At 48.7% G+C, this 18,789-nt stretch overlaps 3 protein-coding genes across 3 annotated transcripts; 1 reads left to right on the plus strand and 2 right to left on the minus strand.

The window, feature by feature from the left end:
• Positions 1-524: 524 nt before the first annotated feature.
• Positions 525-6,009, minus strand: syt4 (synaptotagmin IV). The gene is made up of 5 exons (XM_003966824.2): positions 5,703-6,009; positions 3,660-4,282; positions 3,254-3,577; positions 1,836-1,956; positions 525-1,700 (listed from the first exon to the last, which is right to left on the minus strand). Exons 1-5 carry the CDS (start codon positions 5,734-5,736, stop codon positions 1,381-1,383), a joined length of 1,422 nt encoding a protein of 473 aa, XP_003966873.1. The 5' UTR covers positions 5,737-6,009; the 3' UTR covers positions 525-1,380.
• A 758-nt stretch (positions 6,010-6,767) lies between these two features.
• On the minus strand, positions 6,768-9,794 carry nagk (N-acetylglucosamine kinase). The gene is made up of 10 exons (XM_003966838.3): positions 9,643-9,794; positions 9,288-9,372; positions 9,054-9,152; positions 8,833-8,974; positions 8,624-8,734; positions 8,437-8,549; positions 8,272-8,359; positions 8,088-8,185; positions 7,940-8,018; positions 6,768-7,833 (listed from the first exon to the last, which is right to left on the minus strand). Exons 1-10 carry the CDS (start codon positions 9,669-9,671, stop codon positions 7,637-7,639), a joined length of 1,041 nt encoding a protein of 346 aa, XP_003966887.1. The 5' UTR covers positions 9,672-9,794; the 3' UTR covers positions 6,768-7,636.
• Positions 9,795-10,118: 324 nt separating this feature from the next.
• On the plus strand, positions 10,119-18,301 carry dok1b (docking protein 1b). The gene is made up of 5 exons (XM_011606605.2): positions 10,119-10,930; positions 14,284-14,604; positions 15,126-15,231; positions 15,312-15,484; positions 15,921-18,301. Exons 1-5 carry the CDS (start codon positions 10,874-10,876, stop codon positions 17,220-17,222), a joined length of 1,959 nt encoding a protein of 652 aa, XP_011604907.2. The 5' UTR covers positions 10,119-10,873; the 3' UTR covers positions 17,223-18,301.
• The last annotated feature ends 488 nt before the right edge of the window (positions 18,302-18,789 follow it).

Below are 18,789 nucleotides of genomic sequence, written 5' to 3' on the forward strand. Positions count from 1 at the left end.
TGATTCACAGTTATTGTAGCACCACAACCCCCAAATAGAGTTAAACGTCTGCTATCATTTGAACCGATTTTTATATTAATCTCAATCTCCTATTAAGTTATGTAGTTTTCGTATATGCTACCGTGCTACTGATAAAGACTACAAAATCCCTCCCTCAGATAATGTGGACTGGTGATGTAATGCAGGGCAGGGACAGAGAGGTTGTGGAGTTAAAGTACAGTCTTGGTTTTAGCTATTTTTTAAGCAGATCAATATGCTGAGGCAGCTGTCCCCTCTCACCAAATCCACTCTGCCGATATTAAATTCAGGCTTGATGACCTCATCCCGGAGCACTTAAGCCACTCAGCAGTTACGGCATGACATCATCAGTCTCGGACCATGTCGGCCACAGAGGCTTTCAGTTTGGGCCGCACGAACATGCGGACGGACGTCCTCCGACCATGAACTCTGCTGGTAATAATGGACGATTAAGCATAAATAAGCTCCACACGCACGCGTGAAATAAAGACTTCGGACTCGATTTGTCTTCTCAGATCTGCCATGTTTTTAAAGTAAGTTACATACACTGAAAGTTCAGCCGTCTTTGTGCTCACAGTCAAGGGGACGAAACACCTACAGTAAACAGTTTCCAGCACCCACACTCACACACTGGCACACCCGTTTCAAAACACACATGCTCACACACCAATACGTCCACAATAACTGTCCCCCGATGCATTCAGTCCTCCCAAATCTGCTTTCAGACCACCTAATTTAGGCTGTCTTATACCTCTGTAATGACATATGAAAGACCACTTATACTTACAAAACATGTTAAACAAATCAACTATCAGAGTACAAAAAAATTTAAATAAAAAGAATCTATAGCTTTATGAAGAGAAGGTTGTCGTTAGAAATAAACTTACTTGATGCAATTTTTTACAGTGGTGTTTCATTCTGTTTTTGTATGATGGGGGAGGTTACTATTTATAGAAGGAAGAGCCGGAGAGAGAGTGAGAGAGAGAGATAGAGAAAGAGACGGAGAAGCAGAGAAAAAGTAGGGAAACTGCGACACATTCTGCGCTGTACACGGTTACAGTGACTGTTGTTGCCATGGAGATGCTGCTGCGTGTTAACCAAGTGATTCTACGTGACAGTCTTTGGGATTGGTTAAAGTTAGAGTCCCCATTTTCATGCTCCGCCCCCTCAGCTGATCCCCGAACATTCTACGTATGAGCGGCTGAGCGATTGATTGTTTGAGTGCGTGATTGATTGGTTGATTGGATGACTGGACATCAATTCAAATGACTCCCCTCACTGAAAGTCCAATGTTGGCTAGCAACATCCCACCCATCCTCATCCTACCCCCACCCAGTGTGATCGGACAGTAGAACCGACGTTCTACTCCTCAGACAGGCCGTGCCACTTTGCAATCTGGCGTCGCGGGTGCTCGCAGATCTCCCTCCAGTGCTCCCCAGGGGTCCCTGTTGCCGACATGCCCAGCACCAGGCGTCCGAGTACAGTGTTGGGGCAGCGGGAGTTGCCCGAGTCGGAGTCCATCAGCAGGAGCTCCACACTGGTGTCCCTCAGACCCTCTTCTGAGGGGAGATCGAAGACAAAGAGCTCGTTGAAGACCGGGTTGGGGGAGCACTTCTTCACGTGGGTCTTCTTTTTGCAGACGCGCTTCTTCCCCTGGTACATGTTGACCTTGACGTACGGATCTGGAGATGAACAAAGGCGAAGGAACGGGATCAATACCGGCATCCGCTGTGGTTGCAACGGTAGAACAAGCTAAGACTGTAACAGACTACGAGCCGGCTAGCTCACGGTCGCGGGTAGTTTTAAAGCGTGTGTACCTGTGGGTCCATTGTTTTCAATCTTGGGCAGGTTGCGAGCTTTGAGGACCACCACGGTCAGAGTGTTGGTGGTCGACTGATAACAGAGGGAGAGCAGCAGCTCGCCACGCCCTGAAGACTTCTGTGGAGACACAGAGGCGGATCTGTTAGCTTCGAAAACAAATCACCACCTCGCAGCCGAGCACCACAGCCAGCGAGGATATCCTGCCAGTGACGGGGCTGCTTTTCAAAACGTCAATTCCGTCGTCGTCACCTGATTATCGCGTGCGTTCTCCTGTCTGATGTAGCGCTCCGCGGCGGCGTCAGGAGAAGCTAATGTGCTCCACAATGCTGTCACCGTGTTATTGTTCTACAATCTATGGCACAGACACCTCGGGGGCTGTGATCACACCTAACAGGATGTCATCGCGCGTGTGGTTGCCATGGCAACTGGAGCAAAACACGTTCTAACCCAGAAAGTGTGGCCACGGGGTGGAAATTCTGCCGCTTCTGACATTTAACAGATTGCAAACACAACGTGCCCGCTCCTCCTTACATCTGAGGGTATCTGATCTGTCTCCCGGGATCCGCGAGATCAAACATTTGAGGGAAAAAATAACATGGCGTCGGGCTAACGAGAGAAAGCTGGGAGACTTACATGCTCTTGATGATAAAAAAGCTCGTTTAGATCTCTCGCGGGAGTCGCGTTTCCGAGCGCGAGCTAAAATTTCATAACAGAGATCTCTACAGATGTTGCAAATAGCTGACGGTGCTCTGGGGAAAGGTGGACAAAGCCACCCACAGCACACGGTGTGTTGGTTTTATAACAGTACAACTGGGTCACCGATCTAAAATTATCTTGAATTTCAATTGGATGGACGCTCATATTGCAGCTGATCCATACAGCTCCTGTGTCCCCAGTGAAGAGTGGGGGCGATATTGTGTTACACTCCTCCTTTTATGTGTAACATAGTCAACTCTGCAGCAGTCACGCGGATTGTTCATGAAACATAATAGCAGCACTGTAACCAGCCTTGGGCCTCGAGAGGAGACGGCTACTGAATAATAGCCCACGTGTCCATGCCGGAACACTCTAGATGGTGCAGTATCCTAACAACACCTTTAAAAATACCCATGAAGTGTAATGCGCTACAAGATGGGATATGTGATATTACCTTCTATCCTGATATATTTATCAAATAAACCAAAAAAGGCAGAAAATGAAGTCACATTTCATGGCAGCTCTTTCTCTTGTATGTAGCTGGGGAGAGTGTAATCACCCCAACAGACCCATTATGAACCAGGCTGCCTACTTTGTCTCGTTCTGAACCCTGTCTTCATTTAGGGATGGACGCGAACTCAAGTAAAGGTGAAATATTGGGGGTTAGTGCCGACCAAAATGTTATCACGACAGGAGCATCGATTGTTCGCTATCCTACCTTTGAGTTCCTCTTAATGATTTCCCGGCTCATCAGGACACGCCCCTCTGATAAGTCGATTCCGGAGAGCGGCACCAGGGTTTCTCCGATGACCTCGTCGCGGGAGAACCGGTCGAAACTCAGCACCATGAAGTGGAGGGCCAGCTCGGAGACACGGGCCAGCGGGATCCCGTAGAAGCTGAAGGTCTCATCAAAGGCCGGGTCCAGGGTCTTCCTCAGTACTCTGGTCTTCACGCGGTGCTTCTTCTCTGGCAGCAGCGTCAGCTTTATGTAGGGGTCAGAGGTCAGGGACTGCTCATCGGTTGGAGCCAAGCCATGAGCTTCCTGGAAAAAAAACCCAGCAGTGAGTCCAGACGGCGGCATATTTATATTTTGATTATCCTAGTGATCAAGGAAGAACACTAACTTTGATGTGGACAATAAAGGCCTTCCTCTCTGGCTGGTACTCCAGAGAGAAGTGGAGGGTCCCCACTCCGCCCTCCTTCTCCTCCCCGAGAGGCTTATCCACGGCTGGCGTGGGCGCCTGGCTGGAGAAACTGCTGGAAGGTGACGGGAGGTCACGGCGGTCCACGGTGCCGGGCTGAGTGAACCCAGCGTGAGGGGAGGGCAGCTCCAGGTCCGGCGAGCTCCGCACCGTCTGCTGCTGGTGGTGGTGAAACGGTTTGGTGGTGAAGTTCCCATTCAGGTCCCGTTTTTCCAGATCCAGGTGGAGGGCCGGCCGGGCGTCACTTGGGCTCGACGCCAGTTTGCCGTCGCTAGCCGGGCTCATCAGCGAGGTGGTGTGGCAGTTTCCGTTAATGTCAGTCTTCCCCGCATCACCGGTCGTCATGGCGGCGGCGGCGGCGAACTTCTTCTTACCGCCGAGGCTCTCCGGGTAGATGTCGACCCCTTTGAGCATGTGGACGAACTTGTAGGGCGGCGTCTTCTGGGCTTTGCCACTTTTGCGCTGGCAACAGATCCAGGAGAACGCTGAGGCGGTGAAGATGAGGCCGAAGACGCTCACCACGGCAACCCCGGTGGGAACTGCCACTGTGGAGGAGGACGTGGACGTGACATAAATAAAACATCTCGGCATTTTCACGGGGAGCGACGGACTAATGCAACCGGCACAGAACGGAATTACTGTAGCTTTTAGGCACCAACGTGTCTGACTTGCGTAGGCTGCAGTGTTGACAGATGGATATGGAGCCTGTTAGGAGAAGAAACACTGCCGTATAATAGCAGCGGATAATATCCAGACGTGCCATGTGAATAGAAGAGGGAAGGTTTTCTGACTGTTGACATGGAAATGCAATCAAAACGCAACCACCGGCTAAGGTGACCCAGCAAAAACGAAGCAATTTAGCTGTTGTTTTTTAATTTTTACTATTTTACTCTTACTAAAAATGATGTTAAAATGAGAGCGTAGGTTCTCTTCATTGTGCGTATTGCCTCGTGCTATTGGGTCTGGATGACTGGGATATTTCGCTGCTCAATGATTCAGCTCTTTGTCTCAGGATTTTGAACTGTGACACCATCAACACCCCACCCTCCAAAACACCACGCAAAGAGAATTTAATAGGCCTCCTTCAATGGAGAAAATGATTTCCTGCAGTTGAGAGGGCGGACCAGTGGAAAAGCACTCAGTCAAGCACAGAGAGAGACAGGGGAGGGAGGGACAGAGGGGAGACGTAATGAGAATTTTTTTATGATATCTCCTCTTAAATCACAGAAATATGCGAATGCTACTTTTTTTTAAAACGAACCATACGCTTATTTTAAACCAACAGTCTTCTATTTTTTCTGCTTTTTCAGTTTCCTGTGGAATTTTGCACCTTGAAGTGGGATATTTAGAGTTTGCTGCCGTTGCTGATCACTGAGGCCTGTGTGTAACAGCAGCCCCCCCCCCCCCCCCCCCCCCCCCAGCATCGTTCCTACGCTTAATCTAAGACCAAATTTCAAGTCTCAGATAGTCTGAACATTTTAGTTTGAAATAAAGAACACGAGTGAGTGTTGTGATTGCAGCGTTTCTTGTCGTAAATATTCCAGGTTGACGCCCTGGGTGGATTTGGCAACAGCTGGATGGGTCAACAACAGGAGGGGGCTGCTGTGGAAAACAAACAGGTGATTCCCCATGTTCACCTGCTCTATGACAACTCCCGTAGTGATGGAATCATAAACGGACAGTGCTAAAATTAACATGGTGGCTAGTTTGGTACCATAAAGCTGCAAAATGGAGGATGGCAATGTCAACCAAGGCGTGTGGAGTCAAACCACATTTTTCCATGATTTTTCTCTCCTAAAATATTTTACACACCTATATTTTTGGGTTTTCTTTTCCAAAAACAAGCCCCACATTCACAAATAGCAGTTTATCACTGCTGCTCTATTAGAAAGACAACAAATCAAAGGTGGAGAACAACATTTTAGGCTGAATGCGTGACTGTATCCAAAGGCCTTCTGGACTCACCCAGCTGAGACCCCTCCTCCACCATTGGAGCCATGGTCGCTGTCCCTGGTGCTGAAGGATCCTTCTGCTTTCACGCCGCTGCTCCACTCGTGGTTCCGGCCACCCACGTACCTCTGCAGTGTCTCAGGCTCTGATTGTGTTGAATAATGTAGAGCGCGGCCAGATCTTCAATTATTCACCGAAAGGTAGCTCTGCTTTTCCTGAAGAGGATGAGGGATGGAAGGATGCTCGCTCCGCTCCTGCCGCTGTTACTCAGCGATGCGTGTGTGTCTGAGGAGGCAACACCCATCTCATCTCTCTCTCTCTCTCCTCCTGTGCTTTCTGTCTGTGCCCCCCTCCCCCTCTCTTCCTCACCCCCTCCCTCCCTGGTGGTTACAGGCTGAGCTCATCAGCACTGACGTAACGGTGACGGAGGCTGACTGTGAAAGCAGAACCCCCCCGTGTTGCAGCCAAGCAGGGTCATCAATTATCCTGATTAAATTTCCTGATATAAGCACGTCCTAGTTTGATAGGAATGTGGTACATTTATTGCTCTTCGTCAACATTTAGCAGTGATTCTGTCGTCTATGCTCCCAGATACATTTTAAAGAGTCATTTCATTCAAACTGGAGGGACATTACTTTGTTGTGAGCATAACTTGTAGAGAATTTGAAAAGATTCTAAGACGTGCGTCAATGTTCGCTAGCATTTTTAGTCAAATAGCGACCCCTGGCGTTCAGAGTAAGGACTACAAACTCGTCCGGGAAACAGCGCCTAATCATTCGTTTGCTCGGAAAACGAAAAAGTTTAAATCACATCAGAGCGCCTGAAAATGGTTTTTCTGATTTATTGTTGAATGAAGAGTAAAATGGGACAAAGGAAACCACCACACTTATGAATCCTAAGGTAAACTACGTCGTTATAATTAAATATGTGTGTTTATGTGTGATAGAGTCCTAGGTTATTTTTTCAAAACCATTAAGGAAAATTAAATTAGCAGAAAAGAGAGTTTTAATCATGTCATAGCTGACTGTGTTAGAGCTGCTTTTCTCAACTAGGGGCAAAATACCAGCAGATACAAGTTTCTTTAGATTTTTTGTTGTTTATTTTCACATATACATGTACATAAGGCTGGACTGCAAAAATGCTGCCACATGGGATACTTAATTAATGGATGTATCCCTGTGAATTTCCCGTTCCACCACATTCCAAAGGGGCTCTATTTGATTGAGATTTGGTGACTGTGGAGGCCACTAGAGGAGGGTGAACTCATTGTCATGTTCCAGAAACCAGTTTGAGATGATCAGAACTCTGTGAAATGGTGCACGGTCCTGCTAGAAGTAGCCACCAGAAGATGGTCTGCTGAGGTCATGAAGGGATGGAGATGGTCAGCAACAATACTCAGGTTGGCCGGGGTGTTAAACCATTCTCAATTGTTACTAAGGGGCCCGAAGTGCACCAAGAACCGTTACACGACCTCGAGCAGCCTGAACCGTGGATACAAGGCAGGATGGATCCATGCTTTCATGCTGTTTACATCACCTGAAGGCCTCAGCTGAAGTCAAGACTCAGACAAGGCAACGTTTTTCCAATCTTCTACAGTATTGTCCCGTTTTATCGATCCTGTCTTAAGTGAACAGGAGCGTCAGTGGTGTGGTCTCCTGCTGCTGTGGTCGGTCCTCTTCTGACTTCTCACGAATGTGAGTAGATACAGTATTTGTGTTATCAAGCAATCGCAAAGGTGGAGGTAAATAATGCAAATGGTGAGTAATATAATGTATATAATGTAATTAGTGTGCAAAGATTTGGAATCAAGTGATCCTTTCAAGCCCAACACAACCGTTTTAAAAAAGATTGACTGAAGCTACTAAAGTTTAGAATCATTATGTCAAAGAAAGAAAATAAAGAAACCAATACATTTGCCTTCAGCTGGCCTGAAGGATCCATAGTTGACTTCAGATGTTAAATGTGTGCTGATAAAATATTTTGACATTGGCTGTGTAATCCATACTGATGGTGGCACCTATATTCTGAGCCCCCAGACAAGCACCTCCAAGTCCAGAAGACTGCTGTAAAAACATGAGGCTGTAGCCCTTTAAACGACCTTTAAAAGTGTCAGAAGATGCCACATTGCTTAAGACCTCAGTGAACCCTGGGTAGAGGTAGAGGGAGGGGGGTGGGGGGAGGGAGAAAAGCACAAAATATGAGAGCGAAAGGGAGAAACTTTTATCTAAGTTTGTCAGGTAAGGGAAACTGACCAGGTTTCAGAAGCTCCCAGCTGTTCCACACAGAACCCACACACAGGATGGGAAAGCCCAGAGGGTGCCTCAACAGAGCCTGTGGCCAGAAAACACAGACACGTCATTAGACGCTCACCAGAGAACGCTGGGCGGGTCTGCAAGTTACCTCCTGTGCTGCAGGTAAGACGGCTTCTACGTGTTTGGCCAAGACCCTCCCGGCCTGAATGAAGAAGTGCTGGCAGAGAATATCTCCCGCTTCAGCGCCTGGAACACACAAACCCTGCCATTGGATCACCTCTCTTCAGATCTGCAAGCCTCACATCAGATCACAGAGGTGATTCTGCACCCACCTTCAGCCAGCTTCTTGCAGAAACCGGCAAAGTGGGACTTCTGGAAGTCCCTGTAGAGGGACGGTAGAATGCCCATCAAGTCTGACACCTGAGGTTTAGTTTCATGTTTATTAATGTATATTGTCTACCATGTAAGGAAGAGGGAGAACTTCCATGAGCTCTGACCTGGAAGTAGGCCTCCATGGCTTTTCGGACATGTGTGATGTCATGAGGAGGCGCAACCAGGTTGTCTTTGGCATCAAACACCGTCTTCACCGCCAAGTGAGCGATCCAGTATCCTGAGGGACAGACAGATGCCTTAGGAGTTGATATGATTTATTTTTTTTAAAATACATGCTGTTGCTATGGTTACCTGAGCCTTCATCACCCATCATGTGACCCCAGCCTCCGCAGCCGACCCGTGAGCCGTCTGGGTTAACCAGCTTGCAGTTTGAGCCGGTCCCAGAGATCAAGACGACGCCTCCTGCAGAGACATCAGGGCTGACTAAATGCACTGATCTAATTATACAGCCTGGAATAAAGGTTGGTACAAAAAATCCCCGCAAAGCCACGGCAACCTACCACAGTCGCTGGCCGTTGCCATTGCACCGATCGCATCGGTGGTAATTAAATAGTTTTGGCTGAGAGTTGGGAACTGCTCCTTCATCTGAGAAATCAGTTTGTCATTGGCCTCCTTCTGCTCCCCCCCACTCAGCGACATGCCCTGCACACAGACACACACCCAAACATGTTTAACAAATGCTTTTCTTTGGAATACACATGCACGTTTTTTTTTAACTGACCAGGGAGCGCAGCGGAGTGTTGGGGTCCAGTCCTGCCTGCCCCTTGGCTCTCTGGACCATGTCATTGATAACTTCAAGACATTTGTCCACTCCAACCAGCTGTCCATACACAAACACACATTATTATTAAAGGAAACAAGATTGCCTCATGAGAGTCATCGAATGATGGGATGCATAATGCATTTGTGTGTTCTCTTTTAAAGTGCTGGAAAGTTTGGGTGGGTCAACCCTCACCCAGTGATTGGTGGAGGGTCCCTCGGCCTCTGCCAGGATCTTTCCATCTGCTGCCACCAGCACGGCTTTCGAGTGGGTCCCTCCACTACAAAACGGAGAAATGCAAATCTAATTTTTTTAGCAACATCGCGAAACAATAAGCTTATTATAACAGAGGATTTCAAAAAGAGAACTGAGATTTTTAGAATCTTGTAAATTGAGGAAATCACATGACAGGGGCAATAACAACCTTAAACTAACCACATAAACACGAAAATGCCTGAAACAAAACCGTGTCTGTATAAATGAAAACGATACTTTGAAATTAGTATTTAAAACAAAAGTTAATTGTTTTGAGATTTTCTTTTATTCTTACCCCTCAACTCCGCCGTACACCGAAGCCATCGTGTCCCACTTCCTGTTTTGGTCCACTCGTGAATACTCGGTTTGCAAATATCGCGAGAGTAGCAGCGAAATTCAAAACTGCAATACTAACGAGTGACCAGTAGATGGCAGCATTTGACAGCAAACTCACTGCGATGAACCGAAAATGAACAACGTAGAGTTTAAAAAAAAATGGAATAAAATAGCATTTGCGATCACAGACGCCATCTTTGTGAAGGAATTAAAACTCGCACTTGTACTTCGTCATAGCATTGTTTTGCAATTGCGTTTGTTCCGCGGTGCCTTAGTAGTAAAATAAAAACTTGTTTAGTGGTTCATTGGAAAGTAAGTTTGAGGGCTACACCATTACACAACAGTAGGAAAGTGGGAGGAGAGTAGTAGGAGCTCGTCCTGGTTCACTCTCAGTGCACGACTGCACACTTCTCCCGCAGAGATGGAGTTCGTGAAGCGCCGAAGGGTTACTTCGCTGTCGGATGTTTGGTTATTCACGCATCAAAAGAAGAGCACATCACAGACAATGTAGGTGTCGAGGTGTATGAAACTTTTCTATAGGGCAAGATGGAAGCGCCCATCCGGAACTTTTTATCTTATTTAGGATGTTTGTTTGATGTTGTGACGTATTATTTCTCAAACTTAGTCACATCATACCCTCAACTTACTTTATTGGCTTTTACTGTCACATATACATTCTCACTCAGTACATCTAGTCAAGTATAGATTAATGCAGAACTGTTTACTTTAAGGCACAAACACCGATTTTAGTGGTTTGCGTGGACACACAAATTAATAAAGTGATCCCGGAGTGACGTCGCTCCTTCACGCTTATTGTGAAAGTACAAAGCGGAAGTGCTGTAACGTATTTCCTCTAACTTTCCATCGCCTCAGTCCTGAATAGGAGGAGAACGAGGGGCCACCTCCAGCAGTTTGGGTATGATTTAACTTAGTGAAGAACTCCTAAAAAACTGGAACCCTTTACATTTTTCCCCTTTTATTTCCACAATGACGCGTTAAAGCGAGCGCGAGCTGCAGCTGATGCCTTTGAACGGCCTGGAGAAGGAAGTGAAGTGAAGAAATGGGAAGTTTTTAGGGGGCAGATATCGCCGCTATTTTCTTCTTCTCTTCTCTTGTCAAATCTGAAACCAAACCTCGTCTTTCTGGGAAAAGAAGCTTGTCTCTGGACTGGTTGTTTGGGGGGGGGGGGCATGGACGTCCACGTCAAGGAGGGACAACTTTATGTTCAGCATCAAAAGTTTGGAAAGGTAAGTTCAAAACAAAATAGTACAGTTATGGCATTGAGAGTAAAAATCCAAATTAAAATCACGCTTTGGTCATTTAATGCACATTGAAATGCACGCTGCTATACATGTAGTAATGTTAAACCAGAAACCTTTGATAATAAAGTCATTTATACTCGTTATTAAGATATTACTGGAAACAAACTTCCTGTCAGTCCCAGAGAAAGGAAAATTAAAGCAGGTTATATTATATTAAATTATAATCGGAACATTGAGCAGAGATTATGCTGACTGACGCACAGAGGTGCAAACTGTATTGACGATCTGCATTCAACCGCCCGCTGATTCAGGGTTAGGGTTAGAAAAGGAAGTTATGTCTATATTTATTGCTCTGGCCTTGTTTGATGGTGGTGATCTGAAACAAACAGCTCGTGTAGAATGAGAAACCCCAGAGCGCCCTATGTGCAGTGAACAAACCCAAAACAAAACTGGAAGCCGAAGAGAACGGCGTGTGAAGTGTGTGTATGGCTGCACCATACGTTGCACCGGCCTCTGCAAACCGCAATTTACGTAAGAGCTCTTCAGCTGCCGTCAATTGCGCATGTTCCCTATGTGCAAAAGTCAAATTAAAGCGGCTCTCCATTTCCTATTGTGCTGAAGCGCACGCAGTAATTCACGATTTTAGATGTTGAAATGAATCATTGCTGTACAACAAAAACAAAACGAGCGGTTGATGTTATGGTGACCTCATCACAATAGTGTTGTGATGAGGTCACCATAAGCTGTGATGTTGTAAACATTGCAGACTGTTTCGGGGGGTAAAGATGGAAGTATTGCATATTTTTTTAATTATATTTTCGGGTCTCATCTATCGCTGCGACTTTAAGGGTATTCTTGATGTTGCGCATATTTTGTGTATGTGTGTGTGTGTGTGTGTGTGTGCTCGTCCCACAGCCTTGGCGCAACCCCACCGCACGACAACCCGTGTGTGCTTCCGAATTCTAAGAGAGGCTTTGTGTGTCTCTCTGGTCATATGACATGGATCAACCAGCTTCCTGCTCCGGGATGGCCGCCTCACAATAGATATCGGCGGGAACGGCGGGAGGGAAGAGACACAAAATTGGGCCCTTTCGACGATGACGAGTTGAAAGCAAAAGTTGTGGGGAAAGTACCAGAACGCGGAAGGTTGAAACCGACAGATCACACACGAGAACCAGTCGAGACGCCTGAGCAAAAAATAGGACTCCAGCCATTTCTGACCCGGCCGTGCGGACGCAGCTTCATGTGGTGTCCACGGGACCCAAATACATCATGTACCTCCATACAGAGCGTTTTCATTTCCGTTGCTAAATCCTGACACGTCTCGCTAAAATTGTCACCTTTTCCTATAAATATACAGAAAACTTTGCGCTTCCTGGCCGAGCTGTGAGGCGGATCTGGCCTTCACAGCCCCATCACCAGATTTTAAGCCCTCTGCAACAGCAAGGGAGGAGGCGGTTAGGAATGTCGCGACAGGTATTCGAAGCGCGGCACACGCCTCGGCTTCAGCCGGACCGGCACGTGCACGGTGGCGACGGCAGCGGGCGGGGAGCCAGCAGATGGGGTGTGTTGGGTCAAAGCTGAGTCACCCCCCCCCCCCTTGCCCCAAGAGGCTTCATTTACACTTGAGGTTGAAATGGATTGAAAAAGTAATTTTTGGGGACGGGAGGAGGTTTAAATGTTGAATACAGGCCAAAAAGGTACAGATCCTGTTATAAGTGAGCCTTGAGAACTAAGAGAACACTTATTATCTGGAAGCATCATCATATTTTGACTCTTTTTTATCATGTTGTAGTCTCAGCCAGCAGTCTACATCTGTGCACAGTCAGGGTTGCGTCATGACTCTTGACCTAGTCGCTAGCTGTTAGTCATTAATTAACCCCGGACTTTTTATCCCGAGCCAGTGTTATATTTGGTTCAAAATGATAATCTAAACAAGTGCAGTTTTGAATAATTGTAGGTGTGTAGGCTCTTCATTTTTAACCAGTCAGTTTTGTGACCTCTAGCGTGAAGTGTTGCTGGTAAACGTGCCTTTCAAAAGTTTCCCCCCGATACTTTTATTACATTTCAGGTGACATCCAATGAGAAGATGTGGCATCTCGCCCACTCTCTTCTGTCGCTCGTCCTTTAGCAAACGTCGGTCCTCTTAACGGCCCTGGCTGTGTGACCTGCTGCGTTGCGGCGTGCACGCAGGCCGACACTAAGGAAGTATCTCTGCCTCTCTTTCTCATGATCTTTTTTGCATAATTTCCACTTGGCGTAATAGTGCAGATAAGAGCTCGCTGCCTTATAAGGAGTTGAGGTCAGACTCGCAAAACATTTCTTTTTTTTTCTACCCTGGCTGCGAACGCTCTAAATACTTTGCTGAGCTAGCGCAACAGAGGAATAGCAACAGATTAATACACACATAATCTGCCCTCACACTGACACACACTTGGATATGAAGAAGGAAGCAGAGAGAATCCTGGGTAATAACAAGCCCACGCATTTCCTGTCCTTTTTTCGCAGTAAGCTGTAACACGTAGAGGAGCGTGCACGCCTGCGTGCGTGCGCGAGGCAGAATAGAATAAAGTTGACCTGTATTCACCGCCACCTTGCTTGACCTTTAGACACATTTCAGTTCAAACGGCTGCTTATTAGTTTCCCAGGGGGTCTCAACACACATGCGGGACCAGCCGAAGCTGTAGACGCACACTCAGCGTGCGAGGTGACACACAATAAGTGTATTTTCCCGGCCATTTTTAGCGCTGAACAGCTGGAGGATGATTGTGTGTGTGTGTGATGCGTTTGGGTCCCTGTGGAGGAAGAGTTCATTGTTCACCGGTGCTTCCTCTCCCCCTTGGTGAAGAGGGATGACGCCTTGGTCAGCAGTGGAGGCAGCAGGTCACATCCTCCGGCGTCCCGTAGCATCCAAGCAAATACAAACAGAACCGTGTCTTCATCGTCGCTATCGAGTGTTAAAACCCGGCTGGTATCCTGGCTGATGATTGATATTAGAGGGGAAACCGTGCATGAGTCAAATGGCCTTCGATTTATCAGCCCGCTCCACCTACGCCCGTCCTCAGACAGCAGAGAGAAAGCAAAAGAAACTTTCCACTCTCTTTTCTGGAGCGTTTGCGTTCCTTTTTGTCGAAGACATCCAGAAATAGTCTATTTGCTGAATCCTAAATTAGCTGAGGTTTTAAGCTGCGAAAGGAGAAACTGCTCAGAGTGTCTGAACTTATCAGTTGATCAACAGGAAATTAGTCAGAAATGACACGTTCAAATTGCCTTTTATTTTCAGCGGGTTTGAAACTAACCTTCGATTTTGGCTCACCCCCTTTGGTTTTCCACTCCAGAAATGGAAGAAGAACTGGTTCGTTCTGTACCCCGCCAGCCAGAACGGCATCGCCCGCCTGGAGTTTTTCGACTCGTCGGGCGGGGGCGCGGGGGGCGGCGGCGGCTCCGGAAGCGTGTCCAGCGAGAAAACCAGGAAGCTGGACAAAAAGATCATCCGCCTGTCCGAGTGCATCTCCATCCTGCCCGCGCTGACGGAGGCCTGTCCCAAAGAAAACATGGCCGCCTTCTGCGTGGAGACCAACGACAAGACGCACATGTTCGCCGCCGAGCAGAACACCGCCAAGGAGTGGATGGAAACCATGTGTGACATCGCCTTCCAGGTAGCTTGTCCACCGCACCTGTGGGACTCCTTGTTCCTCAAAACAATGTAGAGAATCTCTTTGTAGCTGCAGGGAAAGCCCTGGTTTTCCACCAAGGTTGTAAACTTCCCACACATTCCCACGTTCCCCCTGGAGAGTCTGGACGGGCCGCGACGTCTGTTGCACACCCACATAGATAAGAGTTTCATCATGCATATTCACACAGGAAGCGAGGGGAGGACGATTTGTTCTGCACCTACGAGGCAAATTCCCTTCTGTTTGTCCTGATTCACTCGTTAGGGAATCATCCGGTTTCGCTTCACTTGTTTCCAGACAGAAACAGGGAAATTTGACAAGCGTAAAGAAAGAGAAAGCTAGCTTAGCATTTGGGTTTGGGCCGAAGTCGAAGCCGCTCACATGGAAAACCACCAGAGTGAACGCACGTGTGGCTCATCGATTGTTATCGAAAGCTAATTTGGCGAGGTTAGCGCAGCTACAACTGAAGCCCGGCGCGAATGCAAATAAATGTGGTGTCTTTGCAGCCGCAGGGAGGAAGTGGCAGCGGAAACATCAACATCGCGAACTCGAACGGAGGACCACAGGAGCTCCAGATGTCTGAGAACCTCATCTATTACTCCCGGGAGGAGGGTGAGGACACGTGGGAATAGAACAGAATGATCCGGCCCTGGACCAAAGCGAAACCTTCTCCTGTGCCTTCCCCCCCGCAGCGAATGAGTTCTGGGTGAGCGTCCAGCGTACCGAAGCGTCCGAGCGCTGCGGCCTGAGCGGCAGCTACTGGCTGAAGGCAGAAAACGACGTCCTAATCCTGAAGGACTCCAAGATCAAAAAGAACATCCTGGTGTGGCCCTACAAGCTCCTCAGGAGATACGGACGAGACCGGGTGAGTCGCGGGAGACGCTAGCGGAGCGGAGTTTTACCCAGATATTTTCAGCTGCGGCCCAGCGATAATCATCTCCTATCTCTGTCTTTCACGCCTGACAAGTACAGGACGAGGGCTTTAATTCGGCACCGCGCCGCGACAGTCGGTCCGAGTCGATGAGCGCACAAATATTTTAGGAGCAATGCGTGCTTAGCTGTGTGAAAGATAATTACCCTTTTTTTGGTCGACTGCCCTCTCGCCAGCGTCACGACACGACATTTAGAAGCCACCTCTGACGGAGGTGTCGGCAAGTTTATTTCTGTATGAACCGGTAGAAACTTTGTGTACCTGAACAACACCAGAGTGAGAAAAGCAGATGAGTCAACAGAGGCGTTAGATTAAAGGCAGCGCAGTGATCTGAAACACCGCAGCCAAACTGTCGACCTTCTCCCCTCAGGTGATGTTTTCCTTTGAGGCCGGCCGGCGCTGCGACTCCGGCCCCGGGAACTTCACCTTCGAGACCAAGCAAGGCAACGAGATCTTTGCGCTGGTGGACCAGGCCATCCAGTCGCAGAAGGCCCTGGCGGAGGATCCCCACCTCAGCCGCCCCAACAGCTTCGAACCCGACTGTCCCGCGTCGCTGCTGCACATTCACAACGCCGCCCCCAGCGCCGCCAGCGGGGACAGCAGCAGCGGCAGCGGTCGGGAGGCGGACGGCGATTCGGGCGGCAGCAAACCGGGATCCGCCGACGGGGTTCTGGGCAAGCGAGATGGGGGAGATGGAGGCGTGGGAAGGGGGCCGGTAGGTGGACTCAAAGGGAGGTGTTTACCGGAGCTACCGGCCATGCTGGGGGTCGGATCCAGGGGACAGGCGGCGGCTAAAGCTCCTCCTGCAGCTGAGGGAACAGCGGGTCTCTATTCGGAACCGGCAGACTCGGTCCGTTTGCCCAACTTTGACAATCTCTACTCTGACCCAGTGGACAGCATCGCAGCTCAAGGCAAAGTGGCCACGCCCCCCACGCCCATGCCGCGGCTGCGTCCCGTGGGGGATGAGGCCTTAGGAGATCATCACCACGCCGGTGGCAACCACAGGAAGCCCCCGGACCTTTACTTGCACATGTACGACCACATCAGCGTGGAGCTGAAGCAGAAAACAGCTGCGCTGAGCCTGAACGGGGGAGGGAGGAGGGGAGGAAAGGTGGCGAACAGGAAGACGCCGCCTCCAGGGGGTCAAGGACAAGGACCTTTGTCTTCATCTGCCTCTTCCTCGGAGCACATATATGATGAGCCCGAGGGGTGTGCCCAAGGCGGCGCCGGTTCCTCTTCGCCTTTGGGGATGACAATTTATGATGAGGCTTGGGTAGACCCCAAGAGACAGGACGACGCAGCGCCTCCCTCAGGCGCGGATATGAATTACAGCACCCTTTCCCTCGAAAAAATGTCGGAATCTTGCAAACAGTATACTCCCCAGCCGGGCCCGAGCCGACCTCTGAGGTGGACCAAGCCCGCCACGGCGCCCAAACCGGCCAAGGGCGGTTTTGCGCGTAAAGAGCCGATGCCGCTGCCTTACGGGAAAACCGGAGGTCCCGGCAGCAACACGAACAACAACAACAACATCTGGAGCGTGGGAGGGCGCAAAGAGATTTACAGCAAAGTCTCCAAACAGAAAACGTCGTCCTCTCCTCCGTGGTTGGAGCAGCAAAAGCAAACGCCGATGAGGGCGCCCGATATCATCTACGACAACCTGGGAAATATTTGAAAAATGGATGCAGAAGAAGAACGCACCTTCCGCCTGGGGCCTGAAGTCGTGATCTTTGACTTTCTGAGCAGCTGAGGTCACGGATCAGAACCACCAGAGACGCTAGTCGGTGGTCGGTAACGGTCGCAATAACAATGGAGCCCGAGCCTTTGCTTCCTTCGAACATCTGTCATTTTTATGTAGTGTCTGGAGCCGTGTTGGCAGCTGCATTGTTTGTTTGTTTGTTTGCTTGGCCTGTAGCCAGGACTTCAGCGAAGGGTGTGGCTCTTTCTGTTCTGTTCGCGTTCTTTGGGGCGGCTACAAGGATTTGATGCGCTTTGATGGTAAAATCAAGAGTTCCAGACCCAAGCGAGGAAGGTCGCAGTGCTGGAAAAGGCATTCCCAATGCTGAGCACCGGTGAAAAGGGTCCCACAGCTTTTAGCTTTTAGCTAAAGCATCTCGTGTTGAACTGAAATTGCTGGCCACCTTAAATAACGCAGAGTCTGGGGCATTAGTGTCATACCTGTTAGGCAGAAAAGCCAAACTTCTTTAGATTCCCCAGACAATGACGTGTTAGGAGAGAGCAGTAAAGGACGCCTCAGGGAGAGCTTCTTTTGCTAGCTAACACCAGCTGATAACAACACACTACAGGACAGTAGCCAGCAGAACTTTTCGTCCATGTTGTCACTTTGGTATGGCAGACCTGGGCTGCAGCTGGCAGCCTCAATGACATCGGCACATTGGAAGCTGTAAATTCTGGTTATCATTCCTCTCATCCATTTGCTTGGCAGGACAGACATAGTTTTACGACTTTCTTTTTTTCTTTTTTTTGCACAGGAACTAACCTGTGATGTGATGGGCGGAATCGGGGTAATTACGGTGGACTAAAAGTCAGATTGTTATCTCGAAAACAGACCCAAGAGTTAAGACGTGTTTATGAAAAGGATGCGGTCAAACGACCCTCATGAGTCTTTGTTTTGATTTGCTTTTACTTGTTTTTATGTACAAAGTAAATGTGAACTTAATCCTCTGCATATCACAAACAGCTGTGCTGTCTGTACATACGACCAACTAATAAAACGGCTCCAAAAACTGTAAATTAGAGCTGCCTTTTATTGCCGCTTCGGTCGGTTGGTCCCATCGGGATCCAATCAGACAGAGTTGAGCGTTTCAAATGGTTTCTGTTCTGGACGGTGAAACGGTCTGACCTCATCCCACCTCTGCCAGCGCTCTGTTTTTGTTGTCTCAGGCAGCGTCCAACCACTTAACCGCCCCGCTAACCCTGCACAAAGACCCTCTCTTCCAGCCCTCGTCCCTCCTTTCCTCTCGTCTGTATTTATTCTCTTGTTTGGTTGCTCCGGTGATAATTAGCGGCGGCTGGTTTGTGTCGGATGTGCTGCGCATATTAACTGCGGCGGTCCGGAAGGAGGAAAAGAGAAAAAGCTGCAAAGGGGACATTTTGAAGAATGCGGCAGGGAGAGGAAAAATGGAGGAAAACGGGAGAATAACCTGCCTCTCGGGGTAATGGGTTTTTCCTTCCACCTGCTGCTGGAAAATGTTTTTTTTTGGGGGGGGGACCAGCCTCAC

Source organism: Takifugu rubripes, chromosome 8 (assembly GCF_901000725.2).
Source record: "Takifugu rubripes chromosome 8, fTakRub1.2, whole genome shotgun sequence".
NCBI lineage: Eukaryota > Metazoa > Chordata > Actinopteri > Tetraodontiformes > Tetraodontidae > Takifugu > Takifugu rubripes.